Source organism: Punica granatum, chromosome 6 (genome assembly GCF_007655135.1).
Source record: "Punica granatum isolate Tunisia-2019 chromosome 6, ASM765513v2, whole genome shotgun sequence".
In the NCBI taxonomy this organism is placed as follows: Eukaryota; Viridiplantae; Streptophyta; class Magnoliopsida; order Myrtales; family Lythraceae; genus Punica; species Punica granatum.
The window spans coordinates 4,308,700-4,333,132 of record NC_045132.1 but is presented as its reverse complement, the minus strand read 5'-3'; the positions used below and the strand labels follow the sequence as shown (position 1 = coordinate 4,333,132).

Sequence of the window (24,433 nt, the reverse complement as noted above, 5' to 3'; positions counted from 1 at the left end):
GCGAAAATGACTTTATATACATACATACATATATGTTTAGGAAATAAATTATAAACGAATTAAGGAAGGAAGAAGGAAGGAAAGAAATTCCCACATATCGACCTACTCTGCTCGTACTTATTAGCATTTTATTTGATTTTCGGACTCAGGCTGTCTTTCAGCTTTTCGAGAAAAATTATTAGGTGAATTTAAATCATATTATCCCAGTATTGATTTATTATTATGCATTTTTTTAGTAAGTAAATTACCATTTCGATGCAATGTTTACCGTCCCTCTAATTTCAGTAATTCATTAGTCTTAAATTTAAACTTTTATTTGTCACTATGTACTTTTCGAACTTTAGACCTTTTTAAGGTAAAAAATAAAAAAGTCTAATCACCGGGAAAAGAAAGACGTTGATAGTAATTAATTAGTATTTTTGTATGTTATAAAAAATAATTCACTTTTTCGAGGGAGAAAAAACTGGAGAATCTGAAAATATTGATAGAAATTTTGACTAACTCGTGCTCGTTAGTATTGGCATTAAATCAGCAGCCGCGATGATAGAGCGGATGCAACCGTTAACAAAAATCTCCATTTCCCCTGTTCGACGTATATCCGTTGTCTCCCATGGTTGGCGGTGGACTTAATTTTACAGAGGTTGAACATAGCATCAGCCCATCTTGAATCTGTCGATTATTTTATAGAAGGAGACGACAATTGTCTTGAGAATTCAATAGTGGTAGTGCGGTAGTGGCGATATTGCCGCCCCACTGCGCAATATCCGAACTCTCGTGTTCAACCGCGAATATATCAGACGAACTAAACAATCGGCGCAAATACTGGCCTCGTCATCGTAGCATCGCCAAAGGCCTAGTACAGTTTACAGAAACCGGTGTCCCCAAGCACAAGTCAAAGAATACACAACTAGTAATTATTTTTTACAATGCAGTAGAGCGGATTTAAACGGGGAATCTTAGGGTTACCAAATCACATAGGAGTAATCTTGTTAACCACTAAAGTGCTAACTTTGGTAGTTAAAATGGTATAGGGGTAGATCTATTGTGCTTTGTGTCGATCTGATTAAGAATAGATGCTTATGAAAGCATGACTTTTGGACCTTCAAAGAAATCGAGTATACTGGTTAATTCTCTTCTTTATGCGTGTAGAATTAATTAATGGTACATGCATGACGGTATGACTAATTGAACGTCGTGATAGGTATATGTATACTTTTCTAATTTTTATTTCTTGGATGACTTTTCCTTTGAATTTTTATGTGATTCATAGACGATTTGAGCCAAAGATCGAATTCGCAACGTACTGTGGATTGTCAAAGGCACGACAAAGATGAGAAGCTTCTGTTGACAAATTCGACGATTGAGGGCGGATTCCTTCTTCTCAGTATGAGTTTCCATCACTCGTTTTCTCCAGTGAGAGAGGAGACGGTGTCAATAAAAGGTGTGGACAATTTTTATTTTTATTGTTAATTTTCTCTTTTTTTTAAAAAAAAATTGTTATTATTATTCTTATCCTTTTGGTTCAATCATGTGTAGTTTCTCCTGCTTAGGATTTTTGGCTACAAATTTCTTCTTTTTATTTTTTTTCCCTTCACTTTCCGGTTTGGTGTTTTAAATGGTCTTTTTTAGGGTAAATTACATTGATAGTCCAAAATGTTTTACAAATGTTTCATTATGTTTCAAAAAGTTTTTTTCGCTACATGATGGTACAAAATGTTTCAAAGTTGTTTCATGATGGTACAAACTGTCAACTCGAGCTTGACGTCGTCAAGCCAACATTGACGTGACTACTACGTGTCACCTCCTTACTAATGTGGCCGAAAAATTTTAAATAATTCTAAAAATTTAAAACTTTTAAAACTTTTAAAAATAATTCTAAAATAATTTTAAAAATAATTTTAAATTTTACAAACTTTTAAAAATAATTTAAAACTTTTAATTTAAATTTAAAATTTAAAATTTAAAATTATTTTTATTATTTTAAATAAAAAAATTTTAATATTAAATTAAAAATAATTTTAATTTTTTATAAAATTATTTAAAATTATTTTTAAAAATAAAATAAAATTTAAAATATTTTAAAATATTATTTTTTTTTTCTAAATTTTTACTCTTTTTTTGTTTTTTATTATTTTTTTGTATTTTTTTGGACTTTTTAAATTTTTATTTTCTCTTAAATGACGTAGCGCACTATGATTGGTTCCACGTAACAAAAGTGAAACATAGGACGTGTCACGTCAGCAAAATGTTAACGGCGTTAGGGCCAATTGACAGTTTGTACCATCATGAAATAATTTTGAAACATTTTGTACTATCATGTAGCGAAAAAAACTTTTTGAACCATAATGAAACATTTGTAAAATATTTTTGACCACCCGTGCAATTTATCTTTTTTTTTTAAAGGATATTGGTGATTGGATTTGTCTAACATGACATTGATTGTCGATAACACATTTGATACTTTCAGTTTAAGTATTTAGTACCACAGTTCGAGTATTAAATATTTTTAGTACTTATAATTAGTACAAGCGTTTTTTTACTTCTATTTTAAGTATTTGGTATCTCAATTCAAGTGTATAATATTATAATACTTGTGATTTAACAAGTGTTTTTTTACTTATACCTAAAGTACAATTGTTTAGTATTTTAGTTTAAGTATTTGATACATGACATTGATTGTTGATAATACATTTGATACTTTCAATTTAAGTATTTAGTATCTCAGTTCGAGTATTAAGTATTTTTAGTACTTATAATTAATACAAGCGTTTTTTTACTTCTATTTTAAGTTCAAGTATTTTGTATCTCAATTCAAGTGTTTAATATTATAATACTTGTGATTTAACAAGTGTTTTTTACTTATACCTAAAGTACAATTGTTTAGTATTTTAATTCGGGTATTTAATGTTTTATACGGTCAATCACATGTAATAAAAGTATAAACACTTTAACTAAAATATTGAATACTTAAGTTGTAAATGGTCAACAGACCACGTAGGGGCATTTATGATGAAAATATCTTCCATAGGACGTTATAAAATTATATATGTGAATGAAGAACTCATTACGCACAGGACTAATTTGTTTCGATCGAAGATTCCAAGAAGGCCATGTTCTTCAATAATCTATATTATACATGAACTTGACTACACTCCAAGAAATAGGGATAGAATAGTAAATGTCTTCATAATTTAGTAAGCTGTATATAAATTAAATAACCATAATTATTATTATCACTATAATTAAAGAAAATATGTCCAAAAAATATTTAAAAAAGATTTCAATCACTTATTGTTATTTTATTAGTAAATAAATAAATATACATAATTTTGAGAAAATTAAGAACTTAAAATTATATTAAACTTTTCTTTAACAATCATTATTAGTCTTATAAAAGTTAAATTAAGTAAATCTCGCAGCGAAATGATTGATCGTTTTATCTTAAATTATTTATATTAAGAAAACTTAATATATGAAAGATGAAAAAGTATAAGACAACAATAAATACTCAACTTTAAATTTTATAGATTTTACGATTATTATTATTTCATTAATTAAATTCAGGAATTTTGAATTTCACGCTTTTGATTTTCTTACAGATTAACTTGATAATTGGGATTATATGTTTATGACATATTTTATATGAATTACTTGCTTATGAGCTCTTTAATTACATTATTTTGCGTAAGTTTGAAATTTACTGTATTAAAATTCATATAGTATAAAAATAATTTTTCTATGTGTTAATGTAAAGTATCAATTGATACAAATTGTTGTCTTAATATTTAACTTCTCATAATAAAATTGTCTTTACTAAATCCATGCAACACACGGGGTCAATAACTAGTATCGTCGGTCAATCAATCATCAACATATATAGTAAAGTAGAATTGACACATTAAATGTGCAACAATTAGCCTTATTCTATTATTAAAATAAATAAAAGTAAAAATATAAAATGCTTATAATATGCATATTTAGTTAAATATTTTAAGTATATGCACTCCAAAAATCAAGAAAAATAATAATAGAATTTATAGCCCTAACAATATATTATTTATAAATTGATTAATTAAAAAGTTAATATAGTTTCCTTAGTGGGCTGACCTGGCACGAACTGGGTTAGTTAGGGCATGTTAGACTTTTCGATACCATGGTACCCACAAAAAAAAAGTTAATATAGTCATTAATATGATTAAAATTCGAAATATTCAAAGCATTTGACGGAAAAATACATGCAATATTTATAATGCATTATATTTAAATAACTAAATCGATGAATCATAAAAATTACAATTTGTGTCTCAAAATCACACTTTTGACAAATTAACTTATTAAAAATAGCAAAATATTGTTGCTAACTAATTTAAAATAGAAATACTCAAGCACTTGACCTCGAAAATATTTAACATATGCTAATTAATTTAATAAATTATACGGTTTATTATATGCATGTCTATCAATTGTGTTTATAAAGTGGTGGTCTAGGTAAAATACGCATACAATATATAAATATATATCTATGTTATATTTATATTAGGTAAACCACATTAGAATAGTTTATTTTTTATATGTTTAAAAAATATTACTGAGTTAATTATCCAAAAACTTTATAATATAAAAATTAAGATAGTTATAAATGAAGTCAAGTTAATCATATAATGGGAGGTTAAAAACGCTAAGATTAAAAAAGAATGTCACAAAAATTAGAAAAAAAACTCCAGAGAATACGAATACTAATAAAATCTTGTGCAACCCATTCACTTAAGTTTCAAAATAAGCAATGATGCATTTATATTACATAATTAAGACATCACATTTGATTATGTTAAATGCATTACTGATATACAAACATGATATATTTTTATCTGAAAAATGTTTGTATAATCATATGTCTCTTCCTTGCTAATATATAAAGAAAATGATGTTGAAAAAAAGGTATAAATAGAATTATGAGACATATAATCAAGCATAGAAATTATATATTGACATTAAAAGTACAATTAGTTTTACTAAGTTTGATTAATAACTAATGTAAAAATAAAATGTGAATTAATTTGTGAAGTGCGTTAATGAATATAAAATGTAAACTAATTTAACACAAAAAAATGTAAACTAATTTGGATATATAGATAAACATATATAAAAAGACAAATTATACAAAAAAACCTAAGTTTTGTAAAACGTCTCAGTTTTGTCCTAAATTTTGTTTTATAACAAAAAAAATCACATGTTTTGAGAATCGTCTCAGATTTGACCTTCCGTTACCATTCTATTAAGTTTGCCGTCTGTTTGCTTACGTGGATTTCACGGGACTCACAAAGTTTACACATCATCTGATAAACCATATGGTTTTTTTCATTACATACAAATTTTTTGATGAAATTGAGACTTTTTTGAAAATTTGAATTTTTTTATTTAACCTATCTTATTTGTTTATTAATTTATGTCTGAAGTTAACAGTCCATGTATGCAAAATTGACGAAATTTATAATGGAGGTCATTTTTGAGACAATTTAGAAAACTTATGATATGTTTTGTTACAAAACAAAATTTAGGATAAAATTGAGATGTTTTACAAAATTTAGGTTTTTTTGTATAATTTTCCCTATATAAAATTTACAATTCACATATACAATATTATACCCATAAGTATTATAATTATTATTAATGATTATTATTAATTCTCAGTATAGAAGAATATAGTATGACGTATTATAATTAATATTGGTGATTTAAAAATTAATTAAAATTATTAGAGATTATTTTTATAAATTATATGAAATTTTATTCCTTACCAAAAATTAAGAAGTTCTTTAAGTTTTGTTTGCCATATACAGTATTTTATTTAAAAGAATAATAAATATAAAATGAGCTAATAAAAATTGTTACAAGTTAGTAAATCGACATACTTAGAAAACTACTATTATATAATGAAGTAAAAAGTACATGAAAGGACTCAAATTGTTATTGGATTAAAGCGTATCAGATATTCTTATAATTAATGTTACGTAGCTGTATATTTTATCTATACAGAAGTTAATTGGACAATGAAAAGATAAGAGTATATCATAAAAATCTGAAATCAAGATATTGCTTGACAAATGTTATTGTATTTAGCATTGAAACGTAACATCCATGTATCGCACGGGTCATGAGACTAGTATATAATTATACTGCACTCGTCAAAATTATTACTTCCAATAGCTTTCGAAACAGAAAGCTATGCAATAGCAGCAGTACAATGTTAGAGGAGCAAATTTCTACCTGACCGTCCAATATGTGCTAAGAGCGTAGACAATAATTCGATTATATGAAGCTTGTATTGAGATATAAACAGCCGATTCGAATTTTAAAGTTCTTTATTCGTGGTCTTATTCACTCATATATATATATATATATATATATATATAAAATAAAAGAAAGAGAGTTACTATTAATGCCGTTGGATAAAGATACAAAGTTGGGTTAAAAATAGTAATGGCTGATTCAATAGCTTTAAATTTTTTAAGAACAAAATTGACAGAATATCAAACTTTAAAATATATTTTTTCCTAATTTTTTCAACAAAAAAAAAAGGGGCAGAGGGAAAGGATCGGTAGGGTGGGTCTACTGACTGAGTAGATTCTGAGTGAATATTTATGGTCTACTGCTTAATTTATTGGACCCCATGTTTCTGAGGATTGGTTGTACTTATTCAATATTAGAACTCATCCTTCAAAAGTACTACAGACCCATCCTTAGATTTTGTCAAATTTTATTGTTTAATTTGGGTATCAACTTATTGCTCGAAAGATTTTCACAGCAATGTCGAAGAAGCAATTCAATTAATTCATGGCTACTTTTCAACCAGAAATTAGTGAGATCGAGGTGGACATGTTCTGCGCGAATAATAGTTCTCTCAAGTTCCATAGCGATGATTAGCTAACTAACTAGGATTTCTCAATTTAGCATTTATAGATATGATGAAGTTTGCAAATCGTAAGACATAAGCATGCATTCGTCTTTCATGCCAAACATTGTGCAATGGCAAGTCATTCTTTCAACACATTATATCGAACGAGAAGGACAGAAATTAAACTGCAATGGTGAATTGTGGACTTGCAGAATGCACTTCGATCATAAGATTCACGATATTGTACGTAGGGAAATATATAAGATTGTTTCACGTGTAACTCTTCGATCTTAGGTTGCAAAGAACTGAGCGGCCCGTTTGTTTTCAGAGTTAAAATCACAAAAACTTTAACTTTAACTTTAACTCAACCCATTACACAACAAAAATACACATTTCCTAAGTTAACTTTAACTTTAACTCAACACACTATATAACATTTGTCATTTTCCACAATCAAAATCAAAATTACTTTAACTCTGAAACCAAACGCCTCAGAAGTATTTCTAGATCTCCTGTATTATTAGTCATCAAATTGAATGACCATGCAAGTTCGCCATGGCCCGTGCAAGCAAATTCTTAAGAAACTGAAAGATCGAGGATTTTAATTGTCTGTGTAACTCAAGGTATCATTCAAATTTATGTGTACTGTGCCTCAAGACATCATACGTTATGAATGTGTGAGTGATCTATAAATAAGAAATGGTTTCTGAAGATTTTGGTTGTTTCTTTTGGCTAATTAATAGATTGCTTGCAAATAGGTGAAAGGGTTTTCCTTTGGCTTGACGAAGCGGTAATGGAGATCCAGAAAATTCTCAATAGAACATTGCTTCGATCTTAGGGCATGTTTAGCAGCACGAAATGGGGATTTTGATCCGCTACCAAATATGCCGTTAGTTCTCCTTAATAATAAAAAATCAAGAGATTAATTTATTACAATGCATCAATTTGCGGCGCCAAAAAAAAAAAAAAAGAAAGGGGTCTTCCTTAGATTTCGTTTTACTTTAAAGTTCGAAGTACGTAAGGAATTTATGGAATGAAAATATGGACTTTCCCCGTCACCAAATCATTTACTCTTTTTTTTTAAGGATCATATTAATATTAATTATATATCCATATTTGATCGAGTTTCAAGGTCATTGACATGTTGTCGGAGAGTTATGCTTTATCAAGCTTGCACACTTATTAATCATGTTTGTGCTCGCTATCAACAGGCATTTTAACTTGCATGTTATAGAATGAAAAAGGGAAAACAAAAAGGTGTTTCAGAAGTCTGATCATCGAAAATTCTGGCAAGAATAAACCTATTTTTTTTTCTCTATCTTTGAGCTTGTGGAAGAACATAATCAACGCGAGTTTTGCTTATGCAGGCAATAAAGATTTTTCTAGGCTCATATAGAAAAAAGATAAGCCTAGATAAATGATCCTTCTCTTTATTTTTCTTGTTTAAAGGGCTGGAAAGGAGATGTAATAATATCTTGAATACTAACAATCAAAGATTTTGTTGAATCTTATGAATTCCGATCATAGAGATCTTGTCGATACTTATTTTAACTCCAATCAGAGCCCAATTCCTTCTGGCCTGTTGTAGGCCTCATAAGAATTTCGTTAATTTATTATTGGACATTCCATTCTCTGTTTTTTATTTTCCCATGAATTCTTCATTTGGTGGGTAAGCTATAAGAATGACTGGATACAAATCACCATGTGCATGTAAAACCTGCAAATTGGGGATCCTTCAATAAGTCAACCAATTTGGATTATTTTAAATTTAATTAAGTATAAAAATAAAAATAATAACAAAAAAGAGACTTGGAGTGAGCCCTCAATCCAGTCTCTACGCCAAACATTGGAACTGAATGCCTTGCCTTTCTTGTTTGTCTCCTTGGTTTTGCCTCACAAAATTGCTTCTAAATTAGTTTGTGGGCAGCGAGTCAATAGTTTCATCGATTAGTTGCCCTTCTGAATAATTTTGGATAGTTGTTTGATGTCTTGTAGTTGCGCAACCCATGATCGTATCATTGAGATGGCATCGTTTGGTATTAGTGTAGAGCTTATATCCGCAAATATTGCTGCAACGTTATGAAGTTATTCGTGTTCTCACTATACTCATTAGTGTGATTGAGATAGCAAAGGGGAGGGTTCGCCAATAGATGGGACATGAAGGACGACTGTAAATATTCGGACTGTGTTAAGAAATTTTGGCCCAGCAAGGCGTGGCCATCATCGTCCAGCTCACAAACAGTTCAGGGATGAAAATTGTAGTAATTAATTCCACAAAAGGACGTTAAGAGATTGTCTTAATCACATTAAAAATGTTTTGCAGGTTCTTAGATGCTTTTTGAGGCTGAACCGGTTTTTGGTCCTTATGCATGGTCTTGGTTGCAGATAGGATATTGTGCAGCAATGAAATTGAGGGTCACCCACTGCCCGATTCTTCCCAGGAAGAATTTGATGTGTTGGTTCGCTGTCAACAGAGTAAGTGTATATTGAATCTCTTACTGTCCTTACACAGGAAACAAGCATCAGAGATTGAGGTGTGGATTGTTTTTTCCGATGATTATTGCAATTGTTTGGTAAACTTTCAATAGCTTGGCCTTAGTAATTTAACTACCATCATTGGATTCTAGGACAAAACATCCATTTGGAACCGTTTCCTCTCTAATTATAGAGCCAGGGAAACACATGTGCCAGGTTGTATGGGTCGTTCGTGCTTCTCTTCCCATCGGAGTCTTGGACCCATTTAGTCAAACGTTAATATAAGTTATTTTTTGAGAGAAATCTTGATGGTTACTTGACTGCATTATTGACTGGTTGCATTCGTACTTTTCATCTTCTTTACCATCCTCATCTGCAGACATGATGTGACATATTAAGCTTTTCTCCTTTTCATCACGAGAGAGGGATCTATAATGGGATTTTGTCCGCAAAGCATGGAAGTGCGGTTCGTCCATTTTGTAGGGCCATTTTCATTCGACTTAACAATGAAATCGTAGTTGTATTACTTTCAGTAGTCCACTATGTGCAAACTCAACTATTGTTGATGTATGATCTCTCATGAATATCTATAGGGGAGAAAGGAAATATTGAAGGGAACGAAAGGTCATGTCGGCGAGATAGCTTAGGATCGATTCTAGACATTAGCTAGTCCAGTTTCCATTTCGCTCATTCCTCAGAATTTAGTTTTCACATTATATTATATACTTATATGCTTGTGTCAACATTTTTTTCTTTGTTTTATGACACAAAACTTGTTAAGAAGGTTAACTTCTAATAACCTCTTCTGTCGATACTTTACCCACTTGATTTCATTTGGACTTACAATCATTATATGTAATTTTCTTGGGTAATGATAGATAGATGGTCATTAGATTTAGGCAATTCTAAGAGAGGCGGTTCTTGATAATATTTTTATGGGAAAAAGGCAAAACCCCCCAATGTGATTTGGGATCGGAACAAATCGCACAATATTCTTTTGTTTGGGACAATTAACCCCTATGTGATTTGTTCCGTTAAACATAGGGGTTACGGCGTTAATTTTTTTTTCATTTTCAGTCCTCAATCTTTAGCCTTTTATAATCATTTTGCTTCTAATTTTTTCTTTTATCATTCATATCTTCAACTTTTCATTTTATTTCATTTTAGTCCTATAAAGAAAATTGAAAGAGAATGAGGGGTCGGGGCCGTCCACCGAGGTCACCGGTACCCACAGAGGATGCTGGCGACCCCGACCCCTCCACCGAGGTCGCCGGCGTCCTCTGTGGGTATCGGTGACCTCGGTGGAGGGGTCAGGCTAGCCGATTGGTGGCCCCGACCCCTCCTTTTTTTCGATTTTCTTTATAGGATTAAAATGAAGTAAAATGAAAAGTTGAGGATAGGAATGATAAAAGAAAAAAATTTAAAATCAAAATAATTAAAAGACTAAAGATTGAGGATTGAAAATGAAATAAATTAACGCAATAATCCATTATGTTTGACAGAGTAAACTATAAGAAAATTAATTGTCCTAAACAAAAGAATATTATGCGATTTATTCGATTTGAAATAACAATGGGTTTTTGCCTTTTTCCCTTTTTTTAATTCTAATTCTTTCTTTCCATCCTGCTGACGTTTCTGTCAGATCAACTGCTTTATTCAATATCTGATTACATCTTCCAATCATTTCGGGTAGAGTTGAAGTAGGACAAAATAGACGATTTGGTCCCTCAAAGATGCTGCTCACGGCAAGTTCATCCCCGAAAGATTTTCCCTATACTATTTGGTCCGGCCGTTTGAAACCTTTGGACTAATTGGTCCTTCTGTTCCAAACATTGCAAGTCCCTGACGGAAATTGTACTAGACGCCGTGAGCAACGAACAGAAGTCGCCTCTGCTCATCTTCTTCACGCATTCCCGCTCGAATTTCCCCCAAATCGAGCAAACCCTGAGATCTTCCGATTCCCTAGTGTTCTTCCTCCAGCCGCCGCAAGCTTTCTGGTGGTTGTTTTTCGGAGAGAAGCCCGACAGCTGCTCCAGGTTCTGCTTCCTCATTCTGGTTCTGGTGTGTTGCTCGTCCGCTGTGTTCGTTGGTTCTGCTGTGTTGAAATTGCAGATTTTCGCAAAACTGAAGCTCATCTTAGGGCTGCTCTCTCCATAGAGTAGGTAAGATTGAGAAGCAGCTTCCTTTGAGATGGATATTTCTTTGCATTTTCCGGAAGTTTTAGTTCGATAGCTTTGATTGAGGTGGTGGGAGGTATATAACCAGAATCCGAGAGCGCTGGAGTTTAGATTCGATTTTGTTCTTTAACAGTATGATTAAGAAGTTTCATAGTTAGGGAGAGTCTCTAATTCTTTTCCTCTGTACATGCGATCTGCTATATGAGAAGGAGATTTTGATGAGAGTTCAGATTTTAATTTCCATTAGAAATAGAAGCTTCTAATTTATTTATTTTTCCTGAGTTCGGAACCTACTTGTTACTTTCGACTAGTCCTATTCAAGTTCTACAAAATCATTGAAGAGAATACAAATGATGATGGTGATTAAAGTCATCAATTTGAGATGGTGACGGAGTCAGATTATTTTGAGATTCTTAATACATCGTCGGCTCGGAATGTACTTAGCTAAGACTTGGCACGGAACAAGCAAACAAATGTCGGCTCGATAGAATTAGAAGTAGCCTAAAATTCGAAACACATGCATTTGATTGCGCCTAAAAATTCGTACGGACTGTCCGAGCTTGCTTTCATCTGATCAAAGTTGGGAAATAAGTTTGAGTCTTTGCCTTGTTAGGAACTGGTTCTGGTGTTGAGAATTATATTTCTCTACCATTGTCTTTTTTTTTCTGACATATTTTGTAACACGACGAAACCAAAGAAGCAGAAGTAGTAAACATTCTACTGGCAGACCAGATGAAATTTTGAACAGGGTTTATTGAATTTATAGTTTTATAGTTAATTTTATGTATATGGGAATGAGAGTAGAGGTTGATTCTTCTACAACCTGTTTCCTCTGTGTTTCCTTTCTGAAAGCAAGCTCTTTTAAAAGGTTTTTACCTGCTTTCTCATATATATATATATATATATATGCAGATTCCTGGAGATGTGATAGGTTTTATTCCTCTAGGCTTTGCTGTTAATCATTCTTTGATTTTGTAGCTTTTCCAATCTCACAGTGAGCAGAGTTCTCATATGCTTGAGGCTGTGAATTTTAGCACATATTCATGCGGCTGTGAATTTGTGAATTTTGCTGTTGAACTTGGTATCACGTATTTGTATTCTCAGCACTGTGATTTTTGCTGCTGAACTTGGTATCACTTGGACTTGGTAGCACATGAATTTTGCTGCATTTGCTTGGTGCTCTGTTTAGGTACCTGAATTATGCTTGCGTGCGGTTGCTTGGTTTGTTGCCGTGCATGTGCTTGGTGCTTGTATTCACATCACATGTACTTGTATGTTTAATTTCATGGTCCTGCTTTTCAAATTATTAGCCCATTTGGAAGCGACATTGAACAGAGACAGTACAAGCAAAGAGAGAGAACAGAGAGGGGAATCACAATAGATATGGGAGGTGAGGGAAGCCATTGGAGTGGGACAAACCAATATGTCCAAAAGTCCACGGCTTATTCACCGGTTGAGAAATCAGTCAATCTCTGTGGGTGTGGAAGGAAGCTCCTATTACAAACATCTACAAAGAAACAGAGCTATGGTAGGCGTTTCCTTGGTTGTCCCTTATGGAAAAGAAGTGATCTTACATGTGGATACTTTGAATGGGTTGATAATGAGGAGCAACTTGAAGTGCAGCAGACTGCAAGACCTCGGACTGGAGCTTCTTTTACATCCCCGAAGAAACAAGCTTTAAATGGAGAAGATAACAAGCTCATAAAGAAGATGAAGAAGAAAATTCGAATGTATGAACATGAAAACAAAATGCTTAAGATTGCATGTGGTGTATTGGTTTTCATCATTGTTTTAGTCGTAGTTTGTGTTGTATTGAGATGACTCTAGTATTGATAATATAATACAATGTTTGTCTTTGCGTAATCTGCTGTTATTGTTGCAAATTCTGCGTGGCTTTCTGTTATTGTTGTCTGTAATGTATTTTTTAGACAGAATACAGAAGAAAATGCATTTTTCAACAGAATACAAAATAATTTGTATTTTTTCACCAAATACATAAGATAAAGCGTTTTTTCAACAGAATACAAAACAATTTGCATTTTCTAACAGAATACATAATAGAATGCATTTTCACAACAGAATACATAATAGAAAGCGTTTTTTCAATAGAATACATAACAAAATGCATTTTCACAACAGAATACATAACAGAATGCATTTTCACAACAGAATACATAATAAAATGCATTTTCACAACATAATACATAACAGAATGCATTTTTTCAACAGAATACAAAACAAAATGCATTTTCACAACAGAATATATAACAGAATGCATTTTGTCAACAGAATACATAACAGAATGCATTTGTTCAACAGAATACAAAACAAAATGCATTTTCACAACAGAATATATAACAGAAAGCGTTTATCCAACATAATACATAACAGAATGCATTTTTTCAACATAATACATAACAGAATGCATTTTCACAACATAATACATAACAGAAAGCGTTTTTTCAACAGAATACATAACAAAATGCATTTTCCAACATAATACATAACATAATGCATTTTCAACTTCAGAATACATAACATAAAGCGTTTTTTCAATAGAATACCACACATAATACATAACCACAAACATACAACTGCCTATATGGTCTACTAACTCCTGAAGATCTTCGATTAATGGTGTTTGATCCTTGTGATGAGCTTGAATGAGAAGTTGAAGCTGAAGCTGTTGAAGCTGGTGCAAGTCCTCTTGGCCTTATAGGAGGGGCTCTATAAGCATGAGTACTCCAATTGCCTCTACCCATCACTGCTGCAGGGAACCTGAATGGAAATGTACTTGGACTTTGAGATGGATTAAATGGTGTTGGAGGCCTCCAATTAGGACCTTGGTTTACCAGTATCCCCATTCCTGAGCTAAAAGTCCTTCGTTGAACTTGTAAAAACAAGATTAGACAATATGTTGGCATCCCTTAATTAAAACAAAATTGCAATACTCAATGTAAGTTCAATCAACCTGTGCAGAAGAATGTGAAGCCGATCGACTGGATCCCATTGAAACGGGTACACTAGGCCCGAGGATGATAGAGTCTTGAGACCCTACAATGGGGACTGAGGGGTCTAGGGGGGCTTCAACCTATCAAAAGAGCAAAACGATTTGCATTTATAAGACACAACTAATTAAATTTATCATAATTAACATAATAAACAATGGTCAAACCTGTGAATCAGATGCATTTAGACCCTCCATTGTTCTTCTATTTCCCCTCGTATTTGGAGCATCATTAGTGGCTTCATTCATACATCTTCTAATGTTATGACCAGCCTCTCCACATTTAGAGCAGTGAATCTCACCATATTTTCTTGTTGCCTTGGACGAGTTGACAGAGTTGCTTGCCTCACCTTCAGATTACCTTCTCCTTTGCTTAGGCCTTCCAGCTGGTCTTTTAAATGCTGGTGGTTCAATTGGTGACAGTTCAGTTTGGTGCCAGTCACTTTCACCAGTAATTGGTTCGATGTATGGAACATATGTGGCTCTCCATCGTTCAGTAGAATACCACGAGTGAACATACTTCTCGGGTTCCAAATTATTATAAGCCATGCAAGCAATAGCATGTGCACATGGTATCCCAGTTAACTGCCACATTCTACAACTACAAGTTCCAACACCTAAATCTACCACCTTGCATTGAGGCCTTTTCCACACTTGAAATTTGTAACCATCTGCATCACCAACCCACTCAGGAGTCCAATATGAACTATCTTTTCTAGACTTGTCTAGCCTACTCTGTGCTACTGGACAAATTGGACCCACAAAGCTATTTGCCTTCAATCTGTGCTTATTCATCTTCCCCATCAAATAACATCTAATCTCTTCAAGTATCGTAATGATTGGCTTACCTTTGAACTTCACAATCTTCGAGTTAAACTGCTCACAAGTATTATTTAGTAGATTATCATTTTTAGAATAATCACTAAACCCAGCTTTGCTCCAAGCGTTAGGATTAAATCTCTTCAGCCATACCGATGCATCCTCATTCATTCTCTTAATTATCATCATATTACGTTCAAACTCCACCATTGTGGTACTTCTTACACATTTCCATAGTTGCTTGGTTAGTTCCATGTTCTTGAATTTGCTATAGAAATTCCTCCATATGTGCAATACACAATTTCTATGTGGAGCACCAGGACATAATTCCTCCAAAGCCAATTTCAACCCTACAAGAATCTTTATTGTCAAATAATATTCTAGTTTTATTCAATATTAAAAAATAATAGTTAATTGATAGGTACCTTCTGCTGATCTGATATAAAGTTCCAACCATTGTCACTGTACTGTCCAATATCCCCAAGCAAATTACTCAAAAACCAACTCCATGTATCCCTATTTTCTTGCGCAACAACAGCTATTGCAATCACATAGAAATGTTGATTGCCATCTTGAGCAACAGCAGACAGTAACTGTCCTCCATAATATCCCTTTAGAAAACACCCATCCAACCCAATGAGGGGTCTGCATCCTTCTTTAAACCCATGTACATTTGCATTAAAGCAAATGTATAGCCTATCAAATGTTGGTGGCAGCTCTAAAGTAGGTCTATCTACTGTCAAACCAAATGTAGAATTAGGATTCCGCCTCCTAAGCTCCTTACAATAGTCCCACAATTTTTGATATTGCAACCTCTCAAATCCCTCTACAATTTTCCTGGCCACGCTCATTGCTCTGTATATCTGATAGTCATATACATGAATATCTCTATACCTTTTAAACCACTCAAAAGCATCATGTGCTGACATTGTCAGGTAAGATCTTAATTTATCAACAAGTTGAGCAGCCAACCACTTCTTATTAGCTTGCTTGTTTTTGAACCCCCTAGCACAAGTATGTGGCTCCACGAACTTCTTTATTTTGAAAGTTTTCACCTCATTACTCCAAGAACAAAAGATCTCCCATTTGCACCCTTCCGATCTACACTTTGCCCTAACCCTTTTGTTGTCATTCTTCACAAACTTGAACACCCTTCCTATTGCTATGTTATAATCTGTCACAGCTTTCTTGAACATAGTTAAGTTTGTGAATAACATATGTAACTGTAATTAAACCTCCCCAAACGTGGCATTCTCATCAAACTCGGGGTACTTTCTTAACTCCTCTTCACCATTGTCATCATCAGAGATACACTTGTCCACTAACTCTTCTGAAATATAGCCTTCCTCTTCGTCACTGGATATAACCATATCCGTTGTTGTTGGTGATAATCTAACAACTATTTCCTCCCCATTTTTAGAATCTGATCGATCACCAAGATGCTCTTCTTCTTCACCCAAATGACCTTCAACATCGTCATTAACCAAAATGCATTCTTCATCCCAATAAACTCCTGAATCAACATGTTCAACACCTTCATATTCAAACTGATCCTCCTGCCTATTTACATCAAATCCTTCAAAATTATTCTCCTCACCAACCTCATAATCATTCCTTCACAAAACCAAACAATATAGTTAATATATAATTAATACCAAACAGAAAGACCAATTGGAATGAAATAGATATTTATCTCTATAATGAGTTGGAAAAAAGAGCATTCTATACTTTGATAATCTTTTTTCTTCAACTTAATAAAGTGATCATTCTGTCGCGAAACTTAAGTAGTGTTCTTTATATCATTCCAACTAATTTTCATACAAATATCATATATTTTCTTTTAAACTCCTATATATAAATAAATGCATATAATGACATTTTGGTCAACCAATTATTTTTTAATTACAAATTGAAGATTACTGTATTGCTATATGAGAAGAAAAGGGGGTATCTTCCTTGTGTATATAAAAGGGACTAATTAAAGAAGAATATAGATATAAATAATCACATTATTATAGTGAAATTGTCATTTTGGTATCGGTTTTGCTAATTCTGTAATCTAAATAGACACTCACAATAGCCACCTAAAACCAAAAAAAAAAAATGCACTCACAATGTAAAAATTCTGGTTGTAATAAGATCAATCTTATTAGACACGATAAGAAGGAGGTTTTACAAGTACAGGAAAAATTAAAGCTACTTCATAACCATAATAAAATTATAAAAGAGTAGACATTAACATGTACCAAGAGCAGCATCACGAAACCTAGAAGTTTATTATCCATGAGTTCATACATTTGCTACAAAAAATATAGAAAATACTGTTCAAGAATGCTGGAGCGAAGAAGACAAAGAAAATTGCAGGTCCAACACATTCTAAGATAATTGATGTTACAATTAAACTCATGTGCATAAAACTGTCGAAAATACCTACTGCATTGCAGCACGAGAAGCAACACAATACGGATACGCAAATACAGCAATTGTACTATAAAGGTATAATGATTACTGATGATACGAAGAGTCCCCTGCTTCCAACCAAAGTTTGACAAGTGAACAATGCCAAACATGAGAAGCGATGCTCACATCCCAGTGGCAACACGATGTCACATATCGAGGCACAGTGGACTTCCAATTTCATTCACGGGAAAGCACAAAAATCCATCAGATCAAAAAAACAAGTAGTTGGTGAGCGGACATGCATCCCATAGAGCACCAGCAATAATTGGTAGATTATTACGCACCCGACGGCGAAGAAGACAAACACAAGAAAAAAAGATAAAACTTTCCAAGGAAATGAGTTGGATGACATAATTCCATTTTCCATTCTCAATTCTGTTTAAAGTTTTGCTTTTTGGATTGTTGAGACCAGTGATGTATTGTAGTTAGAATGCAGAAAATAATTAAGTTCTTTCATGTATGTGGAACTTCAATAGATTATGTTCTCACACATCCATATCATCCAGGATTTGAACTTACCGACTCCTCATGTGCAACAATCGGGCTTCTCCCACGAAAACTTTAACAACACAGCAGAACAGACTGTTCGGGCAGCAGAACAATGACCAACCAACGATCAATCGGGCCTTCTCACACCAAAACGTCAACACAGCAGAACAATGTTTGTTCGGACAGCAGAACATAGCCCGACAAGCTCGACTTCGGGGAGCAGAACACAGCAGAACCAGCGCGACTTCGGGGAGCATAACACACCAGAACCAGCGCGACTTTGAGTTGAGCAGAACCAACAAACACAGCAGACGAGCAACACACCAGAACCAGAATGAGGAAGCAGAACCTGGAGCAGCTGTCGGGCTTCTCTCCGAAAAACAACCACCAGAAAGCTTGCGGCGGCTGGAGGAAGAACACTAGGGAATCGGAAGATCTCAGGGTTTGCTCGATTTGGGGGAAATTCGACGGGAATGCGTGAAGAAGATGAGCAGGGGCGACTTCTGTTCGTTGCTCCCGGCGTCTAGTACAATTTCCGTCAGGGACTTGCAATGTTTGGAACAAAAGGACCAATTAGTCCAAAGGTTTCAAACGGCCGGACCAAATAGTATAGGGAAAATCTTTCGGGGATGAACTTGCCATGAGCAGCATCTTTGAGGGACCAAATCGTCTATTTTGTCTATTGAAGTTGCCTTAGGCGGATCACATGGGGTCATGCTGCTTTATTCATATCTAGAAAACATTATCTATAAAACAAGCTCGTCTCCTGGCCTTCAATTTTCCTTCTTTCAGGATATGTCTGAAATTTCCTGCTGCCACATACTCTTATTTAGATATAGACGAGTAAGGATATTAGTTATATATGCTGGAAAAAAAAATGAATCTGGTGAATAAAATGAAGTGTATTTAGAGTGTTTTCCATGATTTGGAACATACTTGTTTGGATATGTTATTAATTCTCCACTTCCGTTCCAAGTTTACTCGTATAATTCGTAAAAATTGTGAATCACAATGATTATATGTCACGTTTGGTGGTTATGCCTTACGACCATCACATATTTTTATATCTGGAGTCTACCTTTTTTGTAACTGAAAATTACTGTACAAGTTCGACTTCATAGAGAGTGATCTAGTGAGTTCTCTAAAATGTGGCGCGAAAGTCATATAGCAACTGAACTCTCCGGCTATTATTATTATCGAAGATAAGTCATTATGATATATAGTCGCCTCTCTCGGTTGGGCTTAGCTGAGTTAATACAATCTTTAAGCTACTATATACCATCAGAACGTGTCATACACCTAATCGTCTTTTGTTCAACTCGATATACTAATTAATAATGCATAACAGTATTGAGACTACTGCATAATCTTAGTCTTCCCCTCTTTTTCTTTCTTTTCTTCTGGCAAAATAGATTACTTCAAAATATCTCGTTTTAAGTCTCATATAGTCTTGACATTTGTGTCTATTAGTCTCCATGGTTATAACTTATAACTAATTAGTTCATTAACACTTGAAATTAAGTTGAAAATTAAAACAAAGAAATAAGATTACACCTATCATTTGGTGACTGGTATATGACAGAATGGTCATGTGGAAGTATATTGCCAAAACAGTCAGGTCATTATATGTTTTTCACACAATAATGACAAACAGATGCAAATCATCTTATGGAAAGGATTAGAGGGTAAAATGCAGTTAATTTTTTTTATTATAAAATAATATACCTGCATTAAAGGATTATATTCCCATTTTCGTATGAATTTTATTTCACATTCTAGGTGTGTGCATCATGGCCGACTGAATAAAAGTGTTTTTAAAGTGTAAGAGAATTCTGAACTCATATTACACCTACACAAAGTTCCATGGTGAGTTTAATGATATATAAATACATATATATATATATATAATATATGAATAACATACTAATTTTATTTAAGATATGTGATACTTCAATAGCAAAACGAAAACACCTGATGCACGTGCTAATACACTAGTCTGAAAATGAAAAAAAAAAAAACAAAGAATGGATTGTAAGAGTAAGCCCTCAAGAAATTGGCAGAACAAATCTACTTTGTACTTCATGCAAATTACAGATTGAATCACGCTTTCATATACTTCTTATTTTGAATTAATCACGTTGGTGCATGCGATTGAGAAACGCGCAAGTATTCAGAGTATTTGCCCATCTTAGGCTGATGGTGAATGGAACTGATGAGATAAACAAGTGACAACGAAATATATAATATATTATATTATTAGGTTATAAATTTAATAATACTAGATGCGATTCAATCGTGCTACACGCATAAATTGCATTTTGAAAGAACTAAAACAATCAAGAAAAAGAATTTAAAAAAGGGTTTACTTTTACTTCCACTACTTTTTCCCCTCAAATTTTCTATTGGTAACTCTTTCTTATATTTCTCTTTATAAAATATCTAAATATATTATCCTATGAAAAAAAAATTGCCGAGAACATGGATAGTTACATTGAACGTGGGTAGTTTTTCTATCGTGAAAGCCAGAAGATTTTTTCCGAAGTTTTTTTCCCCCCGTTGTCTTCACTTTGATTCATTTATTTGCATATTTGGTTTCTTGAAATTTTTCAAGGACATTCTTGTACGTATACTTTTAGGGAAGGCTTTCTCTTTATAATTAGTACTGGATTTGGGGAACATTGATCACTTTTACAGTTTTACTTTTTTTTTTGGGTGTTAATTACAGTTTTTCTTGAAAATAAAAGTAATGACAAGTTTGTGGTACTCTGATGGGAAAAATTCATGTTGGAAACCTGATCATGTTGGGTTGAATTTGAAAGGTTTCTCAAGGTAAATTAATTTATGCTACCATGAATATGTGTATCAAATACCATCGATTCGAGAATGGAATACGTTCCTTTTGCTTAATTAATAAAAGTTGATGTGTATTAGAAAATTTCCTTTATTCATCAAATCTTATCTTACTTCCTGAAGGCATATTAGAAAACAGAAAACCTTCAACTGTTCATGACACATGGCGAAGAAAAAGCAAAAAGATTTTTGATCATTTTATTCAATGAATCTTTTCTTATAATGATGTGGGCAAAAAAAAAACAAATTATATCATTATACAAATTCATGCGCCTACTATCATGTGTGATAAGTCCATTGAACCCCCCTTTTTTTTTCAATTCTATTATATTAGTGCTCCTTTACGACAATATTCACCAGTAGAATTACAGAAGAATTTATGATTAGGAAAACTAAATTGAAAAGCTTAAAAGGCCTTTTATTGGGCTGGAAACTCACGTTGGGGGTAAGGATCTCTTAATGGGCTCTCTCGCAAAATATTATATATATCCAATTGACTCAATTGAGGGAGAGAACCGTAGAAAGGAGAACGACTAAGACGAGAATATAAAAAGAGAATTAAATAGTAAAAGCTGTTTAAACGTCACCCGAATTAAGAAAAGGAAGAATGATATACATAATCTATTATAGGTATTTAAAGTAGGTTCCCCGAGCTCGTGCGAGGAGGAGCTTCCGTTCGTGCGATGTGAGTCTACCACGTAGTATTCTTGAGCAACTTCTTAACTCCTGGTTGATCGATTTTTGGTATACCTAGCAACCGAAACCTCCCATGGAAACTGAAGTTAGAACATAAGTCAATAAATTTTCTCGAGAAGACACAGATCATATCTCTGTGTGTTCTCGGTTACATATATCTCTCTGTGTTTTTATATGCACATGTGCTGTTCTTTGAGATTGATCACAAAACAGAGGAGCGAAGACAATTCCAACCTTCAAGTCAGCTATGCAAAACCAACGTTGCCTGACCATGGCGGCAAAGCCAAGCCGGAGTAATGAGGTGCTGGATGTTGAGCATTAGCTCTGGAATGCTGATCTGGTCGGGGTGCAGTTCGACTTCATCAGCCCCAAGCGGCCTGCCAAGCTGAGCCGTAGCGAGTCGGACTCAGCGCAGGTCACGTCAGACGGAATTTTCCCGTGTTCCGCTTCATCGCACCCAACCTCCAATCTCAATCTCAGGTGACATCAAATTATCAATAATCTGGAACTGATTATGAATTTTCAGTTTTTCTAATTGTAATTTGATGGATCATCTCACATATCGATAAGTCATATTCTCCAAAGAGGGAGAGGTGGCTCCAGTGATCGCGGACGAATATGTGGAGACAAAGCACTACAAGGAGCTCGGCTCGATCGACAAGCAGCATCACAAGGTACGCACTATTCGTTTTTCGCGCGGCTTGATTACTTATATGCGTTTGAGCTTAACGGTCATGAATCAAATGATTCTCAGACGGGCAATGGATTCATAAAGATGGAGAGCGGAGGATACGAGGTCGGGTCTGGTATCCAGCTGGAGAGGCCTGGCGGAGTTGGAGAATATTGCCGACCGGAAAACACCGGTCCGACCCTAACAACCAGATTATTTTGTCTGGATGGATTAACCGAATCATCTATTACCTTATTTGGATCCGACTTAAAAGAGTTGGAAAAAAAAAGGAGAATTTTAAGAATATTGTAAAAACTCAAAAAAAAAAAAAGAAATCTATCCATTCCATATATAAAAGTATTAGGTGTTTCTCTAATTTTAATTATTTCAAAAATGTCATTGTATTCTCGTATCCTCTTGACTTTTTCAGGCTCGTGACTTTTGATTGCTCACTTTTACTATATATATAGCTCTTTCTGTTTATCGCCTATTTTTTACATTTCATTACCTCTCATCCGTCTCAACTGAGTTAGCCCTTCACTACAAGTACGTTTGCACTATATTTTTGTATTGGCTTATAACTTCAAAATTTTACTCATCCATATGTTCGTTCTTAACATTCGTTATCTCATCATGCTCAACATTCTTTGTCTCATCATTGTGCCTGGCTCGCTGTGATGTAATTGATAGTAAATTCTACTCATGCCGATATGACTTGCAAAGAAACCTAAATGAACTTCGAAGAGAATTTCTTTACGTAGTTGGTGGGAACAAAGAGAACTTTTTTTTTCAATAATCTGATGCTAAGAACTTTATATGCTATATATAAAAGTACGATCTCCTCTACGTTGTTTCTCCCATTTTTCTTCCTAAAATACCTCCGCCACTTATTAGTTTTTGCCTAGATTGGTGACTCATGATATTTCAATAAGTATCATTTTAAAATTCTGGCCAAAGATTATTTACTGTTTCATCTTCAAATTAACGCACATTCCATGCAACATATATAATGTGATTATTCGTCTATAATATCATGTCATGAATTAATTGGCGTGAACAAAAATTATTTTTTTTAAAATTGTTGTTGCTTCTGTCATTGAAAGAACACCTCAATATGTGAATGTCTAGACTCACATATAAGCACAGGGGTTTTAGTATTGCTTGATTTTAGAATTAATTAATATGTTAAAATTTACATATTCTATTAGTTACGTGTAATCCAATAGTTGAAATCGTAATTCTAAAGGTATTGAATATATATTTATGTATGTTAGTACTATTTTTTTCTGTGATCGTCCTCTATTAATATGATTGAAACAATTTGCTCCTTCTACATGGATATTTCTTCTTCTTCTTTTTTTTCATTTTGATGATTTAAAACTTAATGTGTTCATGAATGCCTTAATTCCATGGAGATTATTTATCAATTGATATAATGATTTCTTTCGTTTCTATTATCTAATGATTTTAGTTTCCTAAGACATGGATATTTCTTAAATAATCTTTTTGCTCTTATATTATAATTGTAGCAATTGAGTTTATGTGTGTGTGTATATATATATAACATCGATAATATTCCAATGAAGAAGTATAATGTACAATGTTTAATATATTAGTTTTTATTATTTAAGTAAAAACTTGAAAAGATCTATTTTCATATTTTTATACAACATGAAAGTCATTAATATGATATTTATAAAAATATACAATTTACTTATGAAACTAAATTTGATGCAAATTGAAAATGCAAATATTCATAAAAGAAATCACTTGGTAAAAGAATTAATTATATTTTTCTCACATTTGTATAATTCATTCATTATTTGAGTTCCCAAAATACAATTATGTCATTACATAAAATCTTTCAATTAGAATTTGTTAATTTTGATAATATT

The 24,433-nt window shown here is 33.1% G+C and overlaps 1 protein-coding gene across 1 annotated transcript; it reads right to left on the bottom strand.

Moving 5' to 3' along the window:
- Positions 1-14,911: 14,911 nt before the first annotated feature.
- LOC116212068 lies at positions 14,912-16,569 on the bottom strand. The gene is made up of 2 exons (XM_031546659.1): positions 15,799-16,569; positions 14,912-15,430 (listed from the first exon to the last, which is right to left on the bottom strand). Exons 1-2 carry the CDS (start codon positions 16,567-16,569, stop codon positions 14,912-14,914), a joined length of 1,290 nt encoding a protein of 429 aa, XP_031402519.1.
- Between the last annotated feature and the right edge of the window lie 7,864 nt (positions 16,570-24,433).